Source organism: Tupaia chinensis, unplaced genomic scaffold (assembly GCF_000334495.1).
Source record: "Tupaia chinensis unplaced genomic scaffold, TupChi_1.0 Scaffold148470_1, whole genome shotgun sequence".
NCBI classification, from domain to species: Eukaryota; Metazoa; Chordata; class Mammalia; order Scandentia; family Tupaiidae; genus Tupaia; species Tupaia belangeri.
Genome location: NW_006208319.1, coordinates 763,745 through 782,851, shown reverse-complemented (window position 1 = coordinate 782,851; position 19,107 = coordinate 763,745). Strand labels below are relative to the sequence as shown.

The 19,107-nt window shown below is 37.0% G+C and overlaps 1 protein-coding gene and 1 pseudogene across 1 annotated transcript in view; one reads left to right on the top strand and one right to left on the bottom strand.

Annotated features, from left to right (window-relative positions):
* The window catches only part of PKHD1 (PKHD1 ciliary IPT domain containing fibrocystin/polyductin), a 578,800-nt gene that overhangs the window by 508,863 nt on the left and 50,830 nt on the right, over positions 1-19,107 (bottom strand). The window contains exons 24-28 of the mRNA XM_006170441.3: positions 18,695-18,879; positions 17,376-17,498; positions 16,037-16,142; positions 14,986-15,261; positions 4,612-4,742 (exon numbers count right to left, since the gene is read on the bottom strand). Coding sequence (XP_006170503.1) covers positions 4,612-4,742; positions 14,986-15,261; positions 16,037-16,142; positions 17,376-17,498; positions 18,695-18,879 — 821 coding nt within the window. The remainder of the gene's footprint in view (positions 1-4,611; positions 4,743-14,985; positions 15,262-16,036; positions 16,143-17,375; positions 17,499-18,694; positions 18,880-19,107) is intronic.
* Positions 7,929-8,434, top strand: LOC102491332 (protein tyrosine phosphatase type IVA 1 pseudogene; annotated as a pseudogene).

Below are 19,107 nucleotides of genomic sequence, written 5' to 3'. Positions count from 1 at the left end.
CATGCTGGGTGTGTGAGCATGCATGCCCAAGATCCTGAGTGGAGGATGGAGGAGAAGGGATTGCAACATAGCCATTGCCCCCCCTGGGGGGGGGGTGATTTCTCACTTTCTGTCTCTCTGTCTCTCTCTGTCTTTCTCATGAGTGCATACGCCCTATAGCAAAAACCTCTCCAAAAAAATTACTTTTCAATTCAATTCAAAGCAAATTACCAGAGACATTCCTCACAAAAATAGAAAAGAAAATAATAAAAGTCACCATATCATCAAGCAATATACTTCAAGGGGAATAAAGTAGGAAGCAACTTACTTCCTTACCTCAAAACATATTACAAAGCTGTGATAATTAAAACAGCATGGCTGGGCACAAAAACAGACAGGTAATACCAATGGAACAGAATTGAGAACCACCAAATAAACCCCAAAACATACAGCCAGCTGATCCTTGACAAAGGGCACAAGACAATCTACTGGGGAAAAAGGGAAATCTCTTCAGCAAGTGGTGCTGGGAGAACTAGATATCCACATGCAGAATAAAACTGGAGCCTTATCTCTCACCACTAACAATAATAAACTCAAAATGGAATCTAAACATAAAACCTCAAACTATAAAATTACTGGTGGAAAACACACAAAAAACTCTCAGAGACCTTGGAGTAGGCAATGGCTTCTTAAAGGAGACCCCCAAAGCACAGGCAATAGTTTCTAAAATAGACAAATGGGACTACATTAGGCTTAGAAGCTTCTAAATAAAATAATTAGAGTGAGAAGACAACCCTCAGAATGAGAGAATATATTTTCAAACTATACCTCAGATAAAATAAGCAGAATATACAGGGAACTCAAGCATCTTACCCACACACATTCACATGCACACACACACACATACAAATGATAATAATAATCCAATTAAAAGATGAGAAAATGAGCTGAACAGACAATTCTCGGAAGAAGAGATATGAATAACCAAAAAGCATAAAACATGCTCAACATCTCTTATTATAAGGGAGATGCAAATCTAAACCACAATGAGATACCACTTAATCCCACTTAGAATGTTAAAATTAAAAAAAAATAATAATGATAAGTTCAGGTGAGGCTGTGGTGGAAAGGGAACAATCCTACACTGTTGGTGGGAATGCAAATTAGTAAAACCACTTTGGAGAATGATATGGAGACTCCTCCAAAACCTTTAAGTAGAACTACCATACGACCCTATAAATCCTTTACCCAAAGAATAGAAAACCTTCAGTGGAAAACACTTACACATCCATGTTTATTGCAGCATTATTTACAACTGCTAGGACATGGAATCAACCCAAATGTGCAAAAACAGATGATTGGATTGAAAAAATGTGGCATATATACTCTATGAAATACTACTCAGTCATTAAAAAAAGAGAGAGAGAGCCCCTGGCATTTGATACAAAGTGGACAAAGACTTAGTGCTAAGTAAACTAGACTATGAAAGACAGACTGTACATCCCCACTCAATATATACCAAATGCCTGCACTCTATAGCATAAACTGAATGTTTGGAATGTATAGGAATAGGGAGGGCAACTGTAGATATAGAGATAGTAAAGGTAACAATAGGGGTAATACAAGGGTGGATAAGAGAGGGAAAGAAGGATGGGAGCAGGGAAAGAAAAAAGGAAATAAATTTAATTGACAACAAAGTGAAAAGTTATTTGCTGATGACAATGTGTATAGTGATGTCTTTGTCTTGACTGATATGCATGGTATTTATGCTGGAAAAAGCGATGTTGTACATTGTAAAGTTATATGTGATTAAATGTAAATTAAAATAAAAGTTTTAAAATATACTTTAAAAATAAAGTTATAATAATGTAAACATGTTGGGGGAAACAGCAGTTAGCATAATGACTATGTTGCTGGACTCCCACGTAGTCGACCGCGGTTCGTGTCCCGGACCCGGTGGCTTAAAAAACTCACGCTGGGCGCGTGTGCATGCATGCCCAAGATCCCGAGAGGAGAATGGAGAAGAAGGGATTGCAGTGTGACCATCCCCCCTGGGGGGTGATTTCTCGCTTTCTGTCTCTATGTCTCTCTCTGTCTGTCTGGCGAGCGCACGCGCCCTACAGTGAAAATCTCTCCAAAAAAAAAAAAAAAAAGTAAACATGTTTTTATTTATTAGCAATAAAAAAAGTAATGTACCTATATGCAAAAGAATTTTATATGGTTATTTCACAAACGGATACTTGAAGAAGTGGGAAGAGTAGGAGAGCATGATAGTTTTATTATTTTCCTATTGACTCTTGCATATATTACTTTGGTCAAAATTAAAAGTTTGTTTTCTTCATATTTATTCTCTCCAGTAAAAGAAAATCTAAATAGTATAAACTTAACCTATTAAAATGGTAAATATGAACCAGTCAGTGGTGTGGTGGTTAAGGTGGTGGGATCCCACATAGCCAGCTGCACAGTTTGAATCTCAGACTAGGTAGATTGAGAAAACACATGTATATGTGTGCCCAAAATTCTGAAAGAAGAGAGAAACATAGGATAAGGGAAAGCATCATGATCATCCCCCACGGGGAGTGATTTCTCATTTTTTCTCTCTTTCTCTCCCACTCTTGAGTGCACACCATCTGGCAATTTTTTTTTAAGATAGTAAATCTGTATTAAAATGACAATAGCCAGCAATGACCCAAATGTCAGTAGTCAGACGTTTGAACAGTGACAATGGGAGTATAAACTGAAAAGGAATTTTAGACAATGGGATATGACATATATTAAAGTATTTAGAATTAGATTAACTTATCCTGAGAAAATAAATGTGCTATCAAAATGTAGTTACTAGTATGACCAAAGCTAAAGTTCACAATAGATAAAATTTAGAAATTACCTAAGTATCGAATAGGAGGGAATAGCTAAACAAATTATAGTTCAACTGTACACTGGAATTTCAAGTAGCTTACAAATACTAGCTAGCTTTTAATAATATTTAAGAAGCTAAATGAGAGGGGCCAGCAGATGGCATGGTGGTTGAGTCTCTGGATTCCCACATGGTACACCACGATTTGAGTCCTGGACCTGGCAACATGTTTTCTCACTTTCCTTCTCTCCCTTTCCCCATGTGTGTCTCTGGTCAGATTAAAAATAATAATAATAATAATAAATAAAACTTAATAAATATTCAAAAATAAACAAAAAAATTTTTAAAGAAACTGAATGAGATAAAAATGCATATCCAGTGATCAAAGAATATTCTTTAAAGAGAGATTTTTGCTACAGAGCACATGCGCTCAACAGAGAGAGACAGACAGAGAGACAAAAAGCAAGAAATCACCCCCCAGAGTGGTGGCCACACCAAAATAACTTCTCTTCCATTCTCCTGGAATTTTGAGCTCTCACGCATACATGCACAGTGTGAGTTTTAAGCCACTGGGTCCAGGACTTGAACCACAGTCGACTACATGGGAGTCCAATGACATAACCATTATACCATCTGCTGGTCCTGATCAAAAAATATTCTTTGTTTTTTAATTTGTTCATTTAATTTATTAATCTGACCAGAGGGGAAAGAGAGTGATAGAGAGGGAAAGTGAGAAAACAAGCTGCCAGGTCTAGGACTCAAACCACAGTCAGTCATGTGGGAGTTCAGTGCCCTTAAACACCACGCTACATGCCAGCCCCCAAAGAATATTTTAAAACATACTCTGAGAGTCATATTTAGGGGTCGTGATGAGATGAAAGCTAGGAACACTGATGAAGCTAAAAGCAACTCTAAATAGAAAGTTAACTGTAGCTGTGAGTATGACTTTTACCAATAGCACCAGGACAGGGTCTAGACTCAAATCCCTTAATAGACAATGAGTAGCGCTAACGGAAAAGAAAGCAGTAGAGAATAACTAGGAAAATAGGTTCCTATTTTGTAGGAACCAGCAATCTACAAGGTCCATTATTGACATCCACACTGCGAAAATATTACTGGTGAAAACGAAGTTCTTTGTTGTTTGCTTAAGAGAGAAAAGAGATTACATGATATATAAGCTTAAGAAACCAGCACCCAGAATATGCGCTAGGTAAATTAATTATTCTGTGGCACTAATACCAATTAAGAGTGTTGATTGTGGGACCAGCAAGTGACATAATGGTTACGTTACTGGACTCCCATGTAGTCAACCATGGTTTGAGTCCCAGACCCGGTGGCTTAAACTCACACCAGGTGCATATGTATGCATGCCCCAAATCCTGAGAGGAGAATGGAAGAGAAGAGATTGTGGTGTGACAATCCCCCCGGTAGGGAGGGAGGGTGGGTTATTTCTTGCTTTCTCTGTCTCTGTTTGTCTCTGTCTCTCTGGTGAACACACACACTCTATAGCAAAAATCTCTCTCTAAAAAAAATTTAAAGTGTTGATTGAAACTACTTGGTGTCTTCTTTGTAAAGGAATTGATGTTAATTGTAGGCTCCACTGGTGGGGTTAGTTTGCTACTTTATAGCAAAATAGACAATATAAATAATGAAAGCATACATTCTTGATGAGATGTTCATATCAATTATGCTAGTTCCACAAAATTACTCACTGAAAACCTTATGTTAATAATGGCCGCTCACCCAGAAAGAGGGTGCCAAAAGATTTCCCTTACCCTAGGTGGAACTCTGCATCGGATTCTTTGTGAATTGCTTGTGGTGACGTTGATAGCGCAAGACTGAGATCCGAATAACACCAGGCTAACATCTTCCAAACCAGAGCCTTGGATGGTGACCCAGAGTCCACCTGTAACAAAAACAGTATTTCCATTTGGAACCCACAGCCATACAAGAAGACAAAAATTAATTACCCACAAGGGAGATGAACTGAAACTAAAGTATGAAACTCTTCCGTCAAAACACAAAGCAATAATCAAACCACAGAAAAAGACTAAACTATATAGACCACCCTATAGAGAGGGAGAAAAAGACTAAACTATATAGACCACCCTATAGAGAGGGAGAAATATGACTAGAGGGAACAAGTGTTAATGCATCCAGGAGACTTTCGAGAATAAAACATAGGGATAAAATACTACAAGTCAGATCAATAAAGTAGAGAGTGTCTGAAAACTCTGTCCTATATTTTAAGATACCATTTCTGCCAACCCTCTAAAACTAAGTCTTGTCCTGAGAAACCAAGTATAAGACAAAATCTCAAGAGGAACTGACCCAGAGTCAGGGCCAAGGCTCTGCCACTTGAAGCATGTTATTTATAGTCTTTTCTCTGAGTTCACTGGTCCTCATTATCCTCATCTTTAAATGAGGAGGCTAGTCCTTCCAGCTTTGTGATCTGATACCATTCATACTAAGTTCCAGTTGTCATAATGCATAGAAATAACTGGCATCACTACCCACAGCCGCCAGGATTTCTCTGCTGACCCCTGAAGAGCAACCACAGAAACCCCCATTTCCTCACTGCAGTATGGTAAGAAGATAGTGTCATTTCTACTGCTATCATGGTACTCCACCTCATTTGGAGGAGCGGCCTTTAGTTGACTGACAAAAAACCCACTGAGTACAGATGAGGGAAAGGATTCTAATATGTCATCTCTCCAGAAGACAACACAAGAAAGTGAGGGCACCAAATAGAGAATTGTACCCTTCTTGAGTGGGGAAGGTGGCAGGAGCAAGATTATCTCCTCCAGGAATGTCAGTTAGAAAAAAGGCTACTTACATAATCTGATGAAAACCTCTGAGGTTGGGACCAGCATTTAGCATAATAGCTATGTCGCTGGACTCCCATGTAGTTGACCGTGGTTCAAGTCCCGGAACCAGTGGCTTAAACTCACACCGGGTGCATGTGCGTGCATGCCCAAGATCCTCAGAGGAGAAAGGAGAAGAAGGGATTGCGGCGTGGCCATCCCCCCGGGGGGTGATTTCTCGCTTTCTGTCTCTCTGTCTCTCTCTGTCTTTCTGGCGAGCACACACGCCCTATAGCAAAAACCTCTCCAAAAAAAAAAACATTGAGGTCAGTGTGACCAGGTGGGATAATACCCTGAAATTAAATATATAACTTCCCTTGAATAGTTAGGAAAAGACTTCAATAGGCTTCAAAGTTAGAGAATAAAATAGAAGAAAGCAATATTCAATAGCATCATAAAAGAGATAATATCTGGAAACAAACTTGACAAGAATAATTAAAGATTTTAAATTTTTAAGAAAAGTTTAAAATGACACTAAAGAAATAAATGGATGGATTAAATCTTAGATTAAAAAATGGTAGAAAGTCTAAACATCAGAAAGGTGTCATGTCTTTGTAAATTAAACTAAATCATCAAAGCAATTCCAATTAAAAGAAAGAGAATTTTCATTTAAATTAGACAGGCTGATTCTAAAATTCATTAGAATATAAACAAGTATACTCAGAAAACAAAATTTCAAAAATAAGAGTAAAGAGGTCTTCTACCAGACATTAAAATATCTTACAAAATGGCTATAATTAAAATATAATAACATAGAACACACAGAAGGACAGATCAGTGGTGCAGAATAAGAAACCCAGAAATCCAAGTAAATATGGGGCCATCAGATACTATAAATATAACATTACACCTAAGTGTAAAAAAGATGTATTATAAATATTCAATAAATTAAATGAGTAGCATTGGAAAAAATTAAATCTAGTGGGGGCCAGCAGGTGTAGTAGTGGTTAAGGCAACTGACTTCCCACATGGCTGACTATGGTTCAAGTCCCAAACACAGAGGCTTGAAAATTACACCAGTTATGTGTGCGTGGCAAACCCAAAATCTTGAGAGGAGAATAAGAGAGAAGGGACTGTGGCTAGGCCATCCCCTCCAAGGAGTGGTTTCTCACTTTTCCTTGCTCTGTCTCTCTGTTTTTGTCCTCTCTGTTGAGTACATACACCCTATGGCAAAAAACTTTTGAAAAAAATAAAAAGAAGAAAATTTAAAAAGTTAAATCTAGTGCATATCCTTCACCAAAATAAATTCTGAACTGATTAAGTATTTAAACATAGAAGAGAAATCATTAGAAAAGTAGAAGGAAACATGGCAGAATCTTTACTTCTTTATTTTAATTTAATTTCAAGGATGGATAGCCCATTTGAAGTATTCTACAAACTGAATTCATAAAAAGATGACCTATTTTGTAACATAAAAGAAGTATTAATTAATTGCAAAATGTAAAACAAAGAGACATATGGTCATATTGCTATAAAGGATTTAGAGAGCTTACATCTATAATATGTAAAGAGTTCTCAAAACTCAGTAAGAGAAAAATAGCCCAATTTGGGAAAAAGTGGACTTAAGAAGGTAAATATTTCACTAAAAAGAAAGCACAATGCTTCTTAAACACATGATACTTAAACATGATTCTTAAACACATGATACAAGATACTCACATTCTCAGTAAAATAATTGTGAATGAGAACTAAAAAGTTATTTTCCTCCTATAAGATTGGTAAATAGGGCCATGTGCCCTTTCAGAGTTGTTCACTGCATGGTAGCCACTGTCTCAGGACTGGCTGTGTGAGGTCACAACTTGAATGAGTAAACATATTCCTCAGTTCTGTGGTGCTCTTGGTCACACATCTGTGGAGTTTCTGCAGGGCCAGGCACAGCACAATTTCTATGCAGATAAGTGAACTGTAGAATTTCATTGCTGCTCCACCAAAAGCCCCTCTGTGTGTGGTTAACCTGGACACAGAAGCTGAACTGCCTTTCTATTGCCTCAGTATTACTGGACTCAGGAATCATTGCTTCCTGTTAGGAGGTGCATTTCATTTCTGGTTACTTTCAACTTCATACTCAAAGCACTGAGAATTTAAGTGGAGTATATTGGAGTATATTGAAGTAGACTTCAGTTTCTTTGCATCATTTCTGTATTCAGGGTTTTTGTTTTGTTTTGTTTTGTTTTTTAATTTTCTCGCAGACTTACTGAATGGTTTTTAACTAAATTAACGGGGCTTGGATGAACCTCACAGTTCCAGTAGAAGTCTCCATACAAGAACATGAGATTTTTTATTACACACAATCCAACCAGTGCAACTTTAAACAAATTTATAGAGGAATTAAGAAGTTTCAACAATAGTAAGAGTATGTGAAGCAACTTAGGACACTACTCTTGTAGAGAAAGAAGGCACCCAAGTTCTTGATTGGCTTTTTGATGATGGTGCACCACCATCCAACCAGATTGCTGATAACGGGTTAGGCCTTGTAAAAATGAAGTTTGTGAAGAACCTGGTTGTTGCATTGTTACTTATTCTGTTGCAGGCCTTAGGACAGTTCCAGTGCTAGTTGACCTAGCATTAACTGAAGGTGGAATGAAATATGAAGATGCAGTACATTTCATAAGACAAAAGCAGTACTGAGCTGTTAACAGCAAGCAACTCCTATAGTTGGAGAAGCATAGTTCTAAAATGGGGGATGCACTTACAAGACTCCAGTGGTCATACAAACAACTGTTGCATTCAATAAAGCTGAAGTGCCAGATGCTATTACCTTAGAAGTAGAACTTGAGACAGGATTTAAGTTGTTATACATAGAAGCCAATATGCTGGCTTAGTGAAAAAGTCTAGTGAAGTTTCCATTGGAGTATTATTGAAAGTATTTTTTTGTTTGTTTGTTTGTTTGTTTTTTTGAGAGGTTTTTGCTATAGGGCGCGTGCACTCGCCAGACAGACAGAGACACAGAGACAGAAAGCAAGAAATCACCCCCCAGGGAGGATGATCACGCTGCAATCCCTTCTCCTCCATTCTCCTCTCGGGATCTTGGGCATGCATGCACACACGCCCGGCATGAGTTCCAAGCCATCGGGTCTGGGACATGAACCGCGGTCGACTACGTGGGAGTCCAGTGACATAGCCATTATGCTAACTGCTGGTTCCTGAAAGTGGTTTTTTGAGGCCGCAAAGCTTGACGGAATTACAGCCTCTGTGTTTGGGTTACAATCAACCTACTTGGACACTTCACAAGTGATTCTTACTTTTTAGCATTTAAAATGTGCTTATCATTGTACCAGTTGACCTTTCCTGAAATCCCATCAATATATACGAAATTTAGAAAGATTAGAGGCCAAAATGCCTAGCGTAATACCTGTGTATTTTTAGTGTCATATAGAACTGAAGTCCCAGGAACTACCAATACTCTAGACCCTATGTGTTTTATTCCTTCAGTCATTTCAAACATTGAAAGTAGGGCCCATGTGGTTGTCTGCTCACTCTCCATTTACATTCCTCACATTCATACCAGTATACACCAGATTTCCTTAACCACTGATTTTTGCAAATGTCTACAACGTGTTAAGGTGATCACTTAATGTCTTTACATATTAAGATTTGTGATGTTATAAAAAGCCTCCATTTTGAAAATCTACATTATACAGAAGTATAGATCTTTAATGTCTCCAGGCCAAAGACAAAAAAAGGCTTATGGTTAATTTAGTATTTATAATCCAGGAGTCAGCAGGTGGCGTGTAGGTTAAGGGCACTGGACTCCCACATGGCTGACACCTGAACCTGGCAGCTTGTTTTCTCACTTTCCCTTTCTCTCTCTCTCACTTAGTCCCTCTCTGGTCAATTTAAAATAAATAAATAAATAAAGTTAAATACAATTTTAAAAAATTTATATTCCAAGGTGCAGCTTAGCAAGAAGAGCCTAAAAAAGAATGGGAGGAGGCTATTAAATAATTTCAGTAAAATGTTGCCTTTGCCTTGTACAGAATATGTAAAATATACTCTTCAGTTTATTATGCTTTTTCTAAAGATAGAAATGCTTCAGTGCTGTAGCTAGAACCATTCTTAATCATAAAACTACTGATATTCTTATAATTTTTTCCATACTTACTGGAAGTTGTTTACCTACATTTTTTGTTTGGATTGTAATTTTTTTCTTTCTCTTTCCAATCACTCTTTCAAAAACTAAAATATGTTTCTTCTAATAATCAGACATCTAATGTTTTATATGCATTTTGAACTGTAATAATACTTGGATATTTGATTATTTGTTTTATATGTAATTAATAAATGGGGATGTATGTTTATATAAGTCCAATCATATACTGTCTGGAAATATGTAATTATAGTTCTGTGGGAGAAATAAGTTGTCAGAGTTCAACTGCTTATAAAAAATTAGTGTAAGAGGGGTCAGTAGATGGCATGGAGGTTAAGGTGCTGGACTCCCACATTGCCGACTATGGTTCAAGTCCTGGACCTGGTGACTTGTTTTCTCACTTTCCCTCTCTCTCTCTATCTTTTACTCTCTGGTGAGTGCGAGTGTAAATTTTAAAAAACAATATTAATAATTAATAAAATTAAGTAAATAATTATTTTTAAAAATTAGTGTAAGTGCTTAAACATCTAAATAAAGAAATAAATGCAAAAGAAATCCATAACTATTAAAAAGCTTGGCAAGACAATATAATAGTAAGATGTGGTAAATAGATACTCATATACATCCTCATATAAAGTGAGCAAAACCACAATATAATATCATCTCATACCTGTTAAGACAGTTATTATAAAAAGAAAAAACTGAAAATAAGTGTTGGTAAGATGTGGAGATACTTCAATTGCAAGTAAGAATGTAAAACATGCAATCATTTTTTTTTTTAAAGGTTTTTGCTATAGGGTGCGGTTGCTTGCCAGAAAGACAGAGAGAGAAAGAGAGACAGAAAGCAAGAAATCACTGCCCCCCCCCCGGGGGGGGCGGGGGATGGCCATGACTCAATCCCTTCTCCTCCATTCTCCTCTCGGGATCTTGGGCACACACACACACACATACACAACCGGCATGAGTTTAAGCCACTGGGTCAAGTTTAAGCCACTGGGTCAGGACTCGAACTACAGTCAACTACATGCGAGTCCAGAGAAATAGCCATTATGCCAACTGCTGGTCCCACAATCGTTTCTTACACAGTTTGCCAACATGTTAAACAGAGTTACCATATGATCCAGCATTTTTTTTCTAAATACATATTGAAAAGAACTGAAAACATTACCACACAGATCCTGTACATAAATATTCATAGCAGCATTATTCATAATAATCAAAAAGTGGAAATAATCCAAATGAACACCATGAGATGAATGGATTTTTTTAAAAAGTGGTATATCCATACAATGGAATATTATTTAACCATTAAATGGGATAAAATATTGATACTTGCCTCATCATAGATCAACCTTGAAAACATTATGCTAAGTAGAGAGGTCAGACATATTTTATGACTCCATTTATATCAAATGATCAGAATAGGCAAACTCATTAATATAGACAATAGATCAGTGGTTTCTAGGGATTGGGAAGAGGAACAGTGAGTGACTACAAATATAAGGTTTTTTGGGGAATGAAAAAATGTTCTTAAATTAGATAGTGATAAGAAATACAACTTGGTAAATATGCTTTAAAAACATTGAAGTATATACTTTTAAATTGTAAATTTTATGGTACAGGTATTATATCTCATTTTTTTAAGTTTAAATAAAAGAAGTCTTCAGTGTAAAAAGATAACAGAGCAGTTTTACCCGTTTATGAGATATGTTGCCATAGCACAAGCCAACATTATTCCTCCCCGAGATGACTAGCAAGACTAATTGCTTTCACTGGCTCCATCTTTGCTTTTCTACAGTCTCTTCACACAACAGTTTAAGTCAGATCATGTCACTCCAGCACATAACATATTCCAATTGCCTCCATCACACTCAGAATAAAAACTAACATCCTATCATAGCCACTAAGACCTTGTGTTCTGCTCCTAGTCATCTTCTACCATTCTCCACTCACTCAATCTATTCCAGCAGCAACCTCCTTCGTGTACTTGGAACAAGTTATTCTGAATCAAGACTGCATCGTTTCATTTTCTTTCTGCCTAGACTCTCTTCCTCAGGATTTCCCCAGGATGCATTAATTCACTTCATCAATGCCTCCATTCTCCACTGTCACTCATGTCATTCTTCCAATGCCAACAGTCATTCTATTACAACCATCTCCCCCACCACTCTTCATTCCCTTCTGTTAATTTTTCTCGTATACACTTAGTACCAAATCCCTAAGAGCAGAGCTTTTGTTTTTATTTACTCTATGCCTAGCACTAATAGTACCTGGCACTTAATAAAAGCTAAGTAAATTGTCATCATGATTATTATAACAAATGTTATAGTGTGTTATGTTGTAGTAATAAAATTTGGAGAGGTGGTGATACTTTGCCATTCCCATTTAAAAGTTGAGATGTCTCACAGGGCTCTGTGCGTAAGGAACAGGCACCTCTGTCTCAGCACAAAAGTAGACACAGGCCGTATGCAAGGTAAGGCAAGAGTTTTACCAAGAAAAAAAAAAATCCTGTTGAGAGTGCTTCTGAATATGAGTAAGTGGTGATTTAAAATACTATTGATCACACTGTTATATGTATCCATTACATACCCAACTATTCCTTAAGTTCCTTGCTGGTAGGCCTTAGAATGGTTCTTTTTAAATCCTCTCTAGTATTAGTTTCCAAACTATTGGGTCATCAGGAAAGTCATGACATATTTTTCTGTCTTTCTTTTTTTAAATAATTTTTAAATTTTAATTTATTATTATTATTATTATTTTCTAATTTGCCATAGGTCATGTGTGCCCACTAGAGAGAACAAGAAAGAGAGAAACAGAGGTAAGCCACCAGGTCCAGAACTCAAACCACAGGCAAGCACGTGGGAGTCCAGTGCCCTAACCATCATGCCACCTTCTGGCTCCTCTATGTTTTTCTATGCAAAAATGCATCATGACTTTCCTGACAACCAAATATATTAGTCACAGAATGAGGAGTCTGTTAAAATGAGGCCTGAGACTGCATTTCCAATGGGCTCCCAGGTGATACAGATGTTGCACCTAGGCTTTATACAGGGTGGTTAAGTCAGTATTAATTAATTGATTGATTAAAAGTGGTTGATACTATGTAGGTGGCAGGTCAGAGGAAAGATTGATGGGGAAAATTTATACCCAGTAATAAGGAAAGTATGCCTTCTCAGAGTTTTCCTTTTTTATTTTTTGCTAAAATATAGAGGGATAGTGTACAATCTTCCCAGAACTTCGAACCCTTTCACTTGTTGGTACAGCATGCCCTAGTAGGTAGGATCATCAACTCATCCCAATTTTTCTGGTGTTAGGCATACTAAGCCAGGTACTGAAGCACCAGGTTAGAGTTTATGGGTCTGAATTTTTTGCACTAAGAGTTCTGTGTCTCAATTTCAAAATGGAAAAATCCTGTGTTTGGGGAGTCCCTTCAGTCCCAGGTAAACTCAAACACATAGCCATCTTACCTTTGCAAGGTACTCTGTACAGGGGAAATAAAGATGACTGAGGGATCTATTTGTCCTGAAGTTCTCCACAATCTAGTGTGTGGAGCTAAGGAAGGATTGTGTAGTCTGAACTGCAAGGGTAGCTCTGTGAGATCAAAAGCCCCTTATAAATCTAGTGAAACCTATCACACATCCTAAAACTAAACCAGCAATTACTGGGAAAATATAGAACATGATCTTTTACTCTGAGTACCATATATCACATAGCTCCTTCCTTAAATCACTAAAATATGGCAAGCTGCTTGCTCTGTTTTATGTGAGGAGATGAGGTGGAATAGACCTCACAATTTACTCTTCTAGGCAAAGCAGTCAGAAACAAGCTGTTCCTTTGAACAATAAATTTGTGCCCAAAATACATTTACTTTAAAATATGCTCTTGGAACCAGCAGTTAGCGTAATGGCTATGTCGCTGGACTCCCATGTAGTTGACCGTGGTTCGCATCCTGGACCCGGTGGCTTAAAACTGACGCTGGGCACGTGCGCATGCGTGCCCAAGATCCCGAGAGGAGAATGGAGGAGAAGGGACTGTGGCATGGCCATCGCCCCTGAGGGGTGATTTCTTGCTTTCTGTCTCTCTTTGTCTGGCGAGCACACGTGCCCTATCGCAAAAAACTCTCAAAATAAATAAATAAATAAATAAATAAATAAATATGCTCTTATCCACAAATAATGACAAAAATCTGAAGCAGTAAGGAAGAGTTTTGTGCTCTAAAATGCATATCTTAGCAAACATAAGCATGAATATTACTGAAATTTTTTCAACTTAACTGAGTTGTTTTAAACAGCTCATGGAGAAATCTCAGATTTCCCATGGAACTAAGACCAAATCCATGGGGCTGATGTTGACAAGTTCCACTGTCTTCTGTACCCCTCACCACTCAAGCATTAGCTGGCTTTGCACACTACCCAAGTCTCCATCAGTTCACACACATTTATGAAATATCAACTATGTACCAAGGTCCTAGTGAGTGAGCAAAGTCTGTATTCACATTTGTTAAAAGTTTTCACTTTCATAAGGACTTTTCCATGTGTTGACTCATTTTATTTCACATAAAAACTAAGTGGGGTAGCCTAAGCATCATAAGGCTCGTTATGTAAATAAGACAGCATGGTATCTATCAGAACCAGTGGCCTTGCCACCCTAGCTCCACCTCTTTCTATGTGAAGCCTTGAGCAAAAACGCTCTCCTCTAGAGTCACCTTATCTCACCTGAAAGATGGATAATAATGTCACCTTTCCAGCAATTGTACCCATTCAGAATGTGTGACTACTTAGAAGAGGTACTCAATAAATGGTACTGGGGCTAACATTATTATTATTAGGAAACTAAGTCCCACAGGAGTAACTGAAACTTTAAGGTCACACACTGACTTGTGGTAGGATAAAAACCCAGGCACGTTCCTAACTCCCAATCCAGTGTTGTTTCATCTAGATTAAATCGGACCTGGTGAATCAGTAGCTGATTTATTATGCATGACATCACCAGCCAAACTATAATCTTTTACATGTCAAGTGAGTTCATTTAAGGGCTCAAATATTTGTGGCTCACTAGAAAAAACACTGATGTCAGAAAACAAAAAGCGGTGAATCACAGTGGACACAGAATCTATTATAGGGCAGAACTAGATTGCTGCATATCATCTAGAATACTAGCTTCAGAAGGTCAGACACATGAGGCCCTCCCCAGATTACCAATGTCTGCAGCTCTGGAAGGTTCCACTGCATCCAGTCTGGGCTCAACATTTAGGAAGAGGCCTTCTCCAGTGACATTAACAGCAAGACCAGAGGGTCTCATCAGTATTGAGAGTTGATGCACTCCAACTGGTAGCAGGTCCATCTGACAGACCACATTCGTTTGGTTTGAGAAAATAATTTTGCAATTTGTTGTGTTCACTGTAATCTGGAAGGACTGGGAGTCACTAGAGAAACCACTTCCGGTAATATAAACCAGGAGGTTGGTCTCACCATCTTAAAGGAAGAAAGAAAATGAAAAGCAAAAGTCATCTCTCATTGCTATAACTCCATCTAAAAGAACTCCCTCTAATATCAAATGTTCATTTACTTTCTTTTTTCCCTTGCAAAATTCAGGAAATTGAATGCTGACCCAAATAATGGACATTTGAATTTATTATTGTAGTCTGCATCTCCCATCTTAAATTTCCTCAAATTAATAACAAAAGATCACTACTCAATTTTAAATTTGCCAAAGGGCACATGTGCTTGAAAGAGACAAACAGAACAAGAGACAGAAAGTGAGAAAGCACCCTGATGGGCATGGTCATTCTGTAATCCCTTCCTCTATTTCTCCCTCTTCTCAGGATTTTGTGCACACATGTGCACATGCCTGGCATGATTTTCCAAGCCACAGAGTGGGGAACTCAAACCATGGAGTTGGCCATCTAGAATCCAGACACCTTAACTTCCAGGTTATAGGCTGGTCTTACTGGTCAATTTTTAAAAAACAAAAATAAAGTCAAAATAAAGAACATTTCAAAACAAGAGGCAAAAAGAATTTAACACTTTAGGTCATTAAAAAAACATTCATTTTCATCTTAAATCATAATGATATCCCTTAGATAGATATGGTAAGATAAAAAGAGTTCTTTCTGTTGTGTCACTTAATCTCTATCCACCTAATGAACCTAGTGAATCTTTTACCCACCCAATACCATCTACGTGGCCTCTAGCAAAACATTCTGATCTGCAATTTGTGCTCATCTCAGTGCCAAGACACAAATCATACCAAGGGAATACCAAACAGAATGGACCCTGGGAGTTGACTCTTGTAGGTACTGGAAAGAACAGGAACCTGGGCAATGAGCTGGTATGTCATTCACTCTCACAACCACCTGGAAAAAAAAGGCCAAAGAATTTAAAACAAATGTAGGCATTTTATATGCACAAGGGTATTCATAAAGTACTTGTGAGGTTGTTCCAAACTAAAATGTGTTAAATGATTCACTTATTCTCATTTCTTCATTCTATTTTCCTACTAATAAACCTTAAATTGTAGTAAATGGCTCAAAGCATATTAAGGTTTCTTAAAATGATAGTGGATATGCTAAAATCCATTTCTGCAATTAAATATGCTAAATCTTAGATAAATTTCCTTTCCATCATATACCAGTACATTTTATAAACTTAAACTACTAAAGAGCCTCTTATCACTCTGCATTTTCAACTAGGTACTCACTTCATATGAAAAACCTTTCTTTGCTAGTAAAGATCAATGAATTAGGCACTTTCCATCCACTGTCACTAACTGAATATGTCATTAAAACCTAGAATGTATTTGGACATTTGGTTTGAGGTCTAGAATGATAGGTTCCTAAGACTAGACTATATAATCTTTCCCTTTTCCTGGAACTAATGTTAACCTAACAGAATTCAAACAATGCTTGGAAATTAGGGAGGTAAAATATAAATTACTCAATTCTTTACATTAAGCATGAATTAAAAACATGCACAGTGTATTTATTCTAGTATTTCCTTAAGAAGGGAAGAGGTATTGAAATGGCATGAGTAGCAAAGAACACTTCAGTTACATCTATAATGTTTCATTTTGTCCATAAAGACAAAAATATATAAATATATCAAAATATTGATAATTCTCAATCCTCAGTTTTGGTACCCCAGTGTTGGTTATATTATTTCTTACAGTTTTTGTATTTAAAATTTTTCTCACATTAATAGCAGATAACTTATATAGAAATATGGACAGATAGCAAAAGAGAAAAGGACATTTTAAAGAACAAAGGTGACTTGCTCATTTATTTTCCAGTGTCACTGTGTGGAAGCATAAATCATACTTAGCTATAAATGTTTGCTATTTTTTGCACCATAATAATAGCATCAGTAATTATAATAGCATATTTTACTTACAAATTATTGGTATTTATATTTTCTAGTACTTTGCATATCCTATCTATGGAAGTAGAAAAAAAGATAACCATAATTTCCCTGGTGTTACAAATTGGAAAAATGAACCCTTGAGAGCTCAATCAATTGGTCTACATTACAAATCGGTGAGGCTGTTAACTTGAACCTTGTGCTTGTACTTTGGGTGGCCCATCCATTCTCACCTGAGTGTTCTGATTGGCAGTAGCCAACATGTCTCCAAATATGGGTCCAAGAAAAACTCCACCATCATATACCACACGAATGTTTACAACAGGATTCACTCCAGTAAGATTTGCATCAGAGACCTGGGACAGTTAAATTTCTGTTAAATTTTGTCATAGGTAAGAAATATAACCTTTATTAAAAACAGATGATAAAGAGTCTTATGTTTATTGTTTTCTTTTTAAAACTAAACTAGATCAATGTTTACCAAAACCTACATGAGCCCTCCTACCCACCCCAATAAAAAGTCTTATACATTCTGTTTGGGATAATCACATCTCTAGAAAATGATAATGGAGCGATGGAGAATTGGTATCTAGAAACTTAAGGCTAGTGAAAACCCTAGTATATTAGAGGAATATTTATTTGCAATTAAAATTGCCAAAAGAAGTATAAAAAAATCTTTTTTATAAGTTTGAGATGCTTTGCTTCTATATCCTTCTCTAGTGTGTATGTTTGCAACCCAAAATGTTAAATTAAAATGTAGGGGTCAGCAGGTGGTGTGATGGTTAAGGCACTGGACTCCCACTGGTCGACCACTGTTGGAACCCCAGGCCTGGCAGCTTGATTTCTTACTTTTCCTTTCTCTCTTTCTCTCTGGTGAGTGTATGTGCCTTATAGCAAATTAAATAATAATAATAACATTAAATGAAGTTAAATAAATAATTGTTTTAAAATAAATTAGTTAAAATGGAGGGAAATGGTGCTATGAGATAAAAGGGAGGACTTCCGTCCTTCCTCATCACTACCCCAGTATATTGTTTGAAAACCAGATGACCAACAATACCATATAACTGATATAAAATTTCATTTTGGGATTCATTTTATAATAACCAAATGCTAGATGATCATTAGATTATTTTTTAAAACCCAAAATATGCAAGAGCATCTGGTTTTGTCATTACCCAAAGACAGCAAATCCTTTTCTAAACTTCCTTCTGCTATGCCATCTGCCTCCATAATAACCTAAGTCAATCACATCTGCTTAAATTATCCAATAACAGATGTAAAATTATTATATAGTGGACACTGATCAACAACTTCTCTATCCACATCAAGTTAGGAAAAGAGACATTGGATTTAAATCACTTTATCAAGGATATAAGATACAAAATATGCATTGAAAACTACCAGAAAGAAAGACCATAGAGTCCATTTACTTGAATATTCCAACACAATTAGTCATTCTTGACAGTTTTCACTCATGTAATTCTGATTTTTTAAAAGAAATTTTCTCCTGGACACAAAATCCAAACACTGAAAACAATACCATGCATACCCTGATAAAATTGGGCAAATCTCCAATCTGGGTAGACCAGGAGAGGGTCCACACATGTTCATAACAAGAGCTCAGATCCTCTTTCACAGTGAAGTCACTGGCATTGAGGTATCTGGATGTAAAGTCATCAGCATTATTCTGTAAGAGCTTGTGAAGGTGACTGGCAGAAATGTGCACAGGGACATCTGTGAGAGGTTTGGATACAGAAAACACAAGACGCTTAATAATATACTTTGCAGGGTCTCATCATCGAGAATAACGGAGGACAAATGCCAGAATGCCTATTAAACTTGCATAGACCATCAATGTCAACAATGTAGCTTGAAGAGAACCTCAATCCTGATTAAATCATTTGTCCTTAAGGCAAAAAAGTAGATGCCCAGTATGTACATCTAAATACCTTGCATCATTTC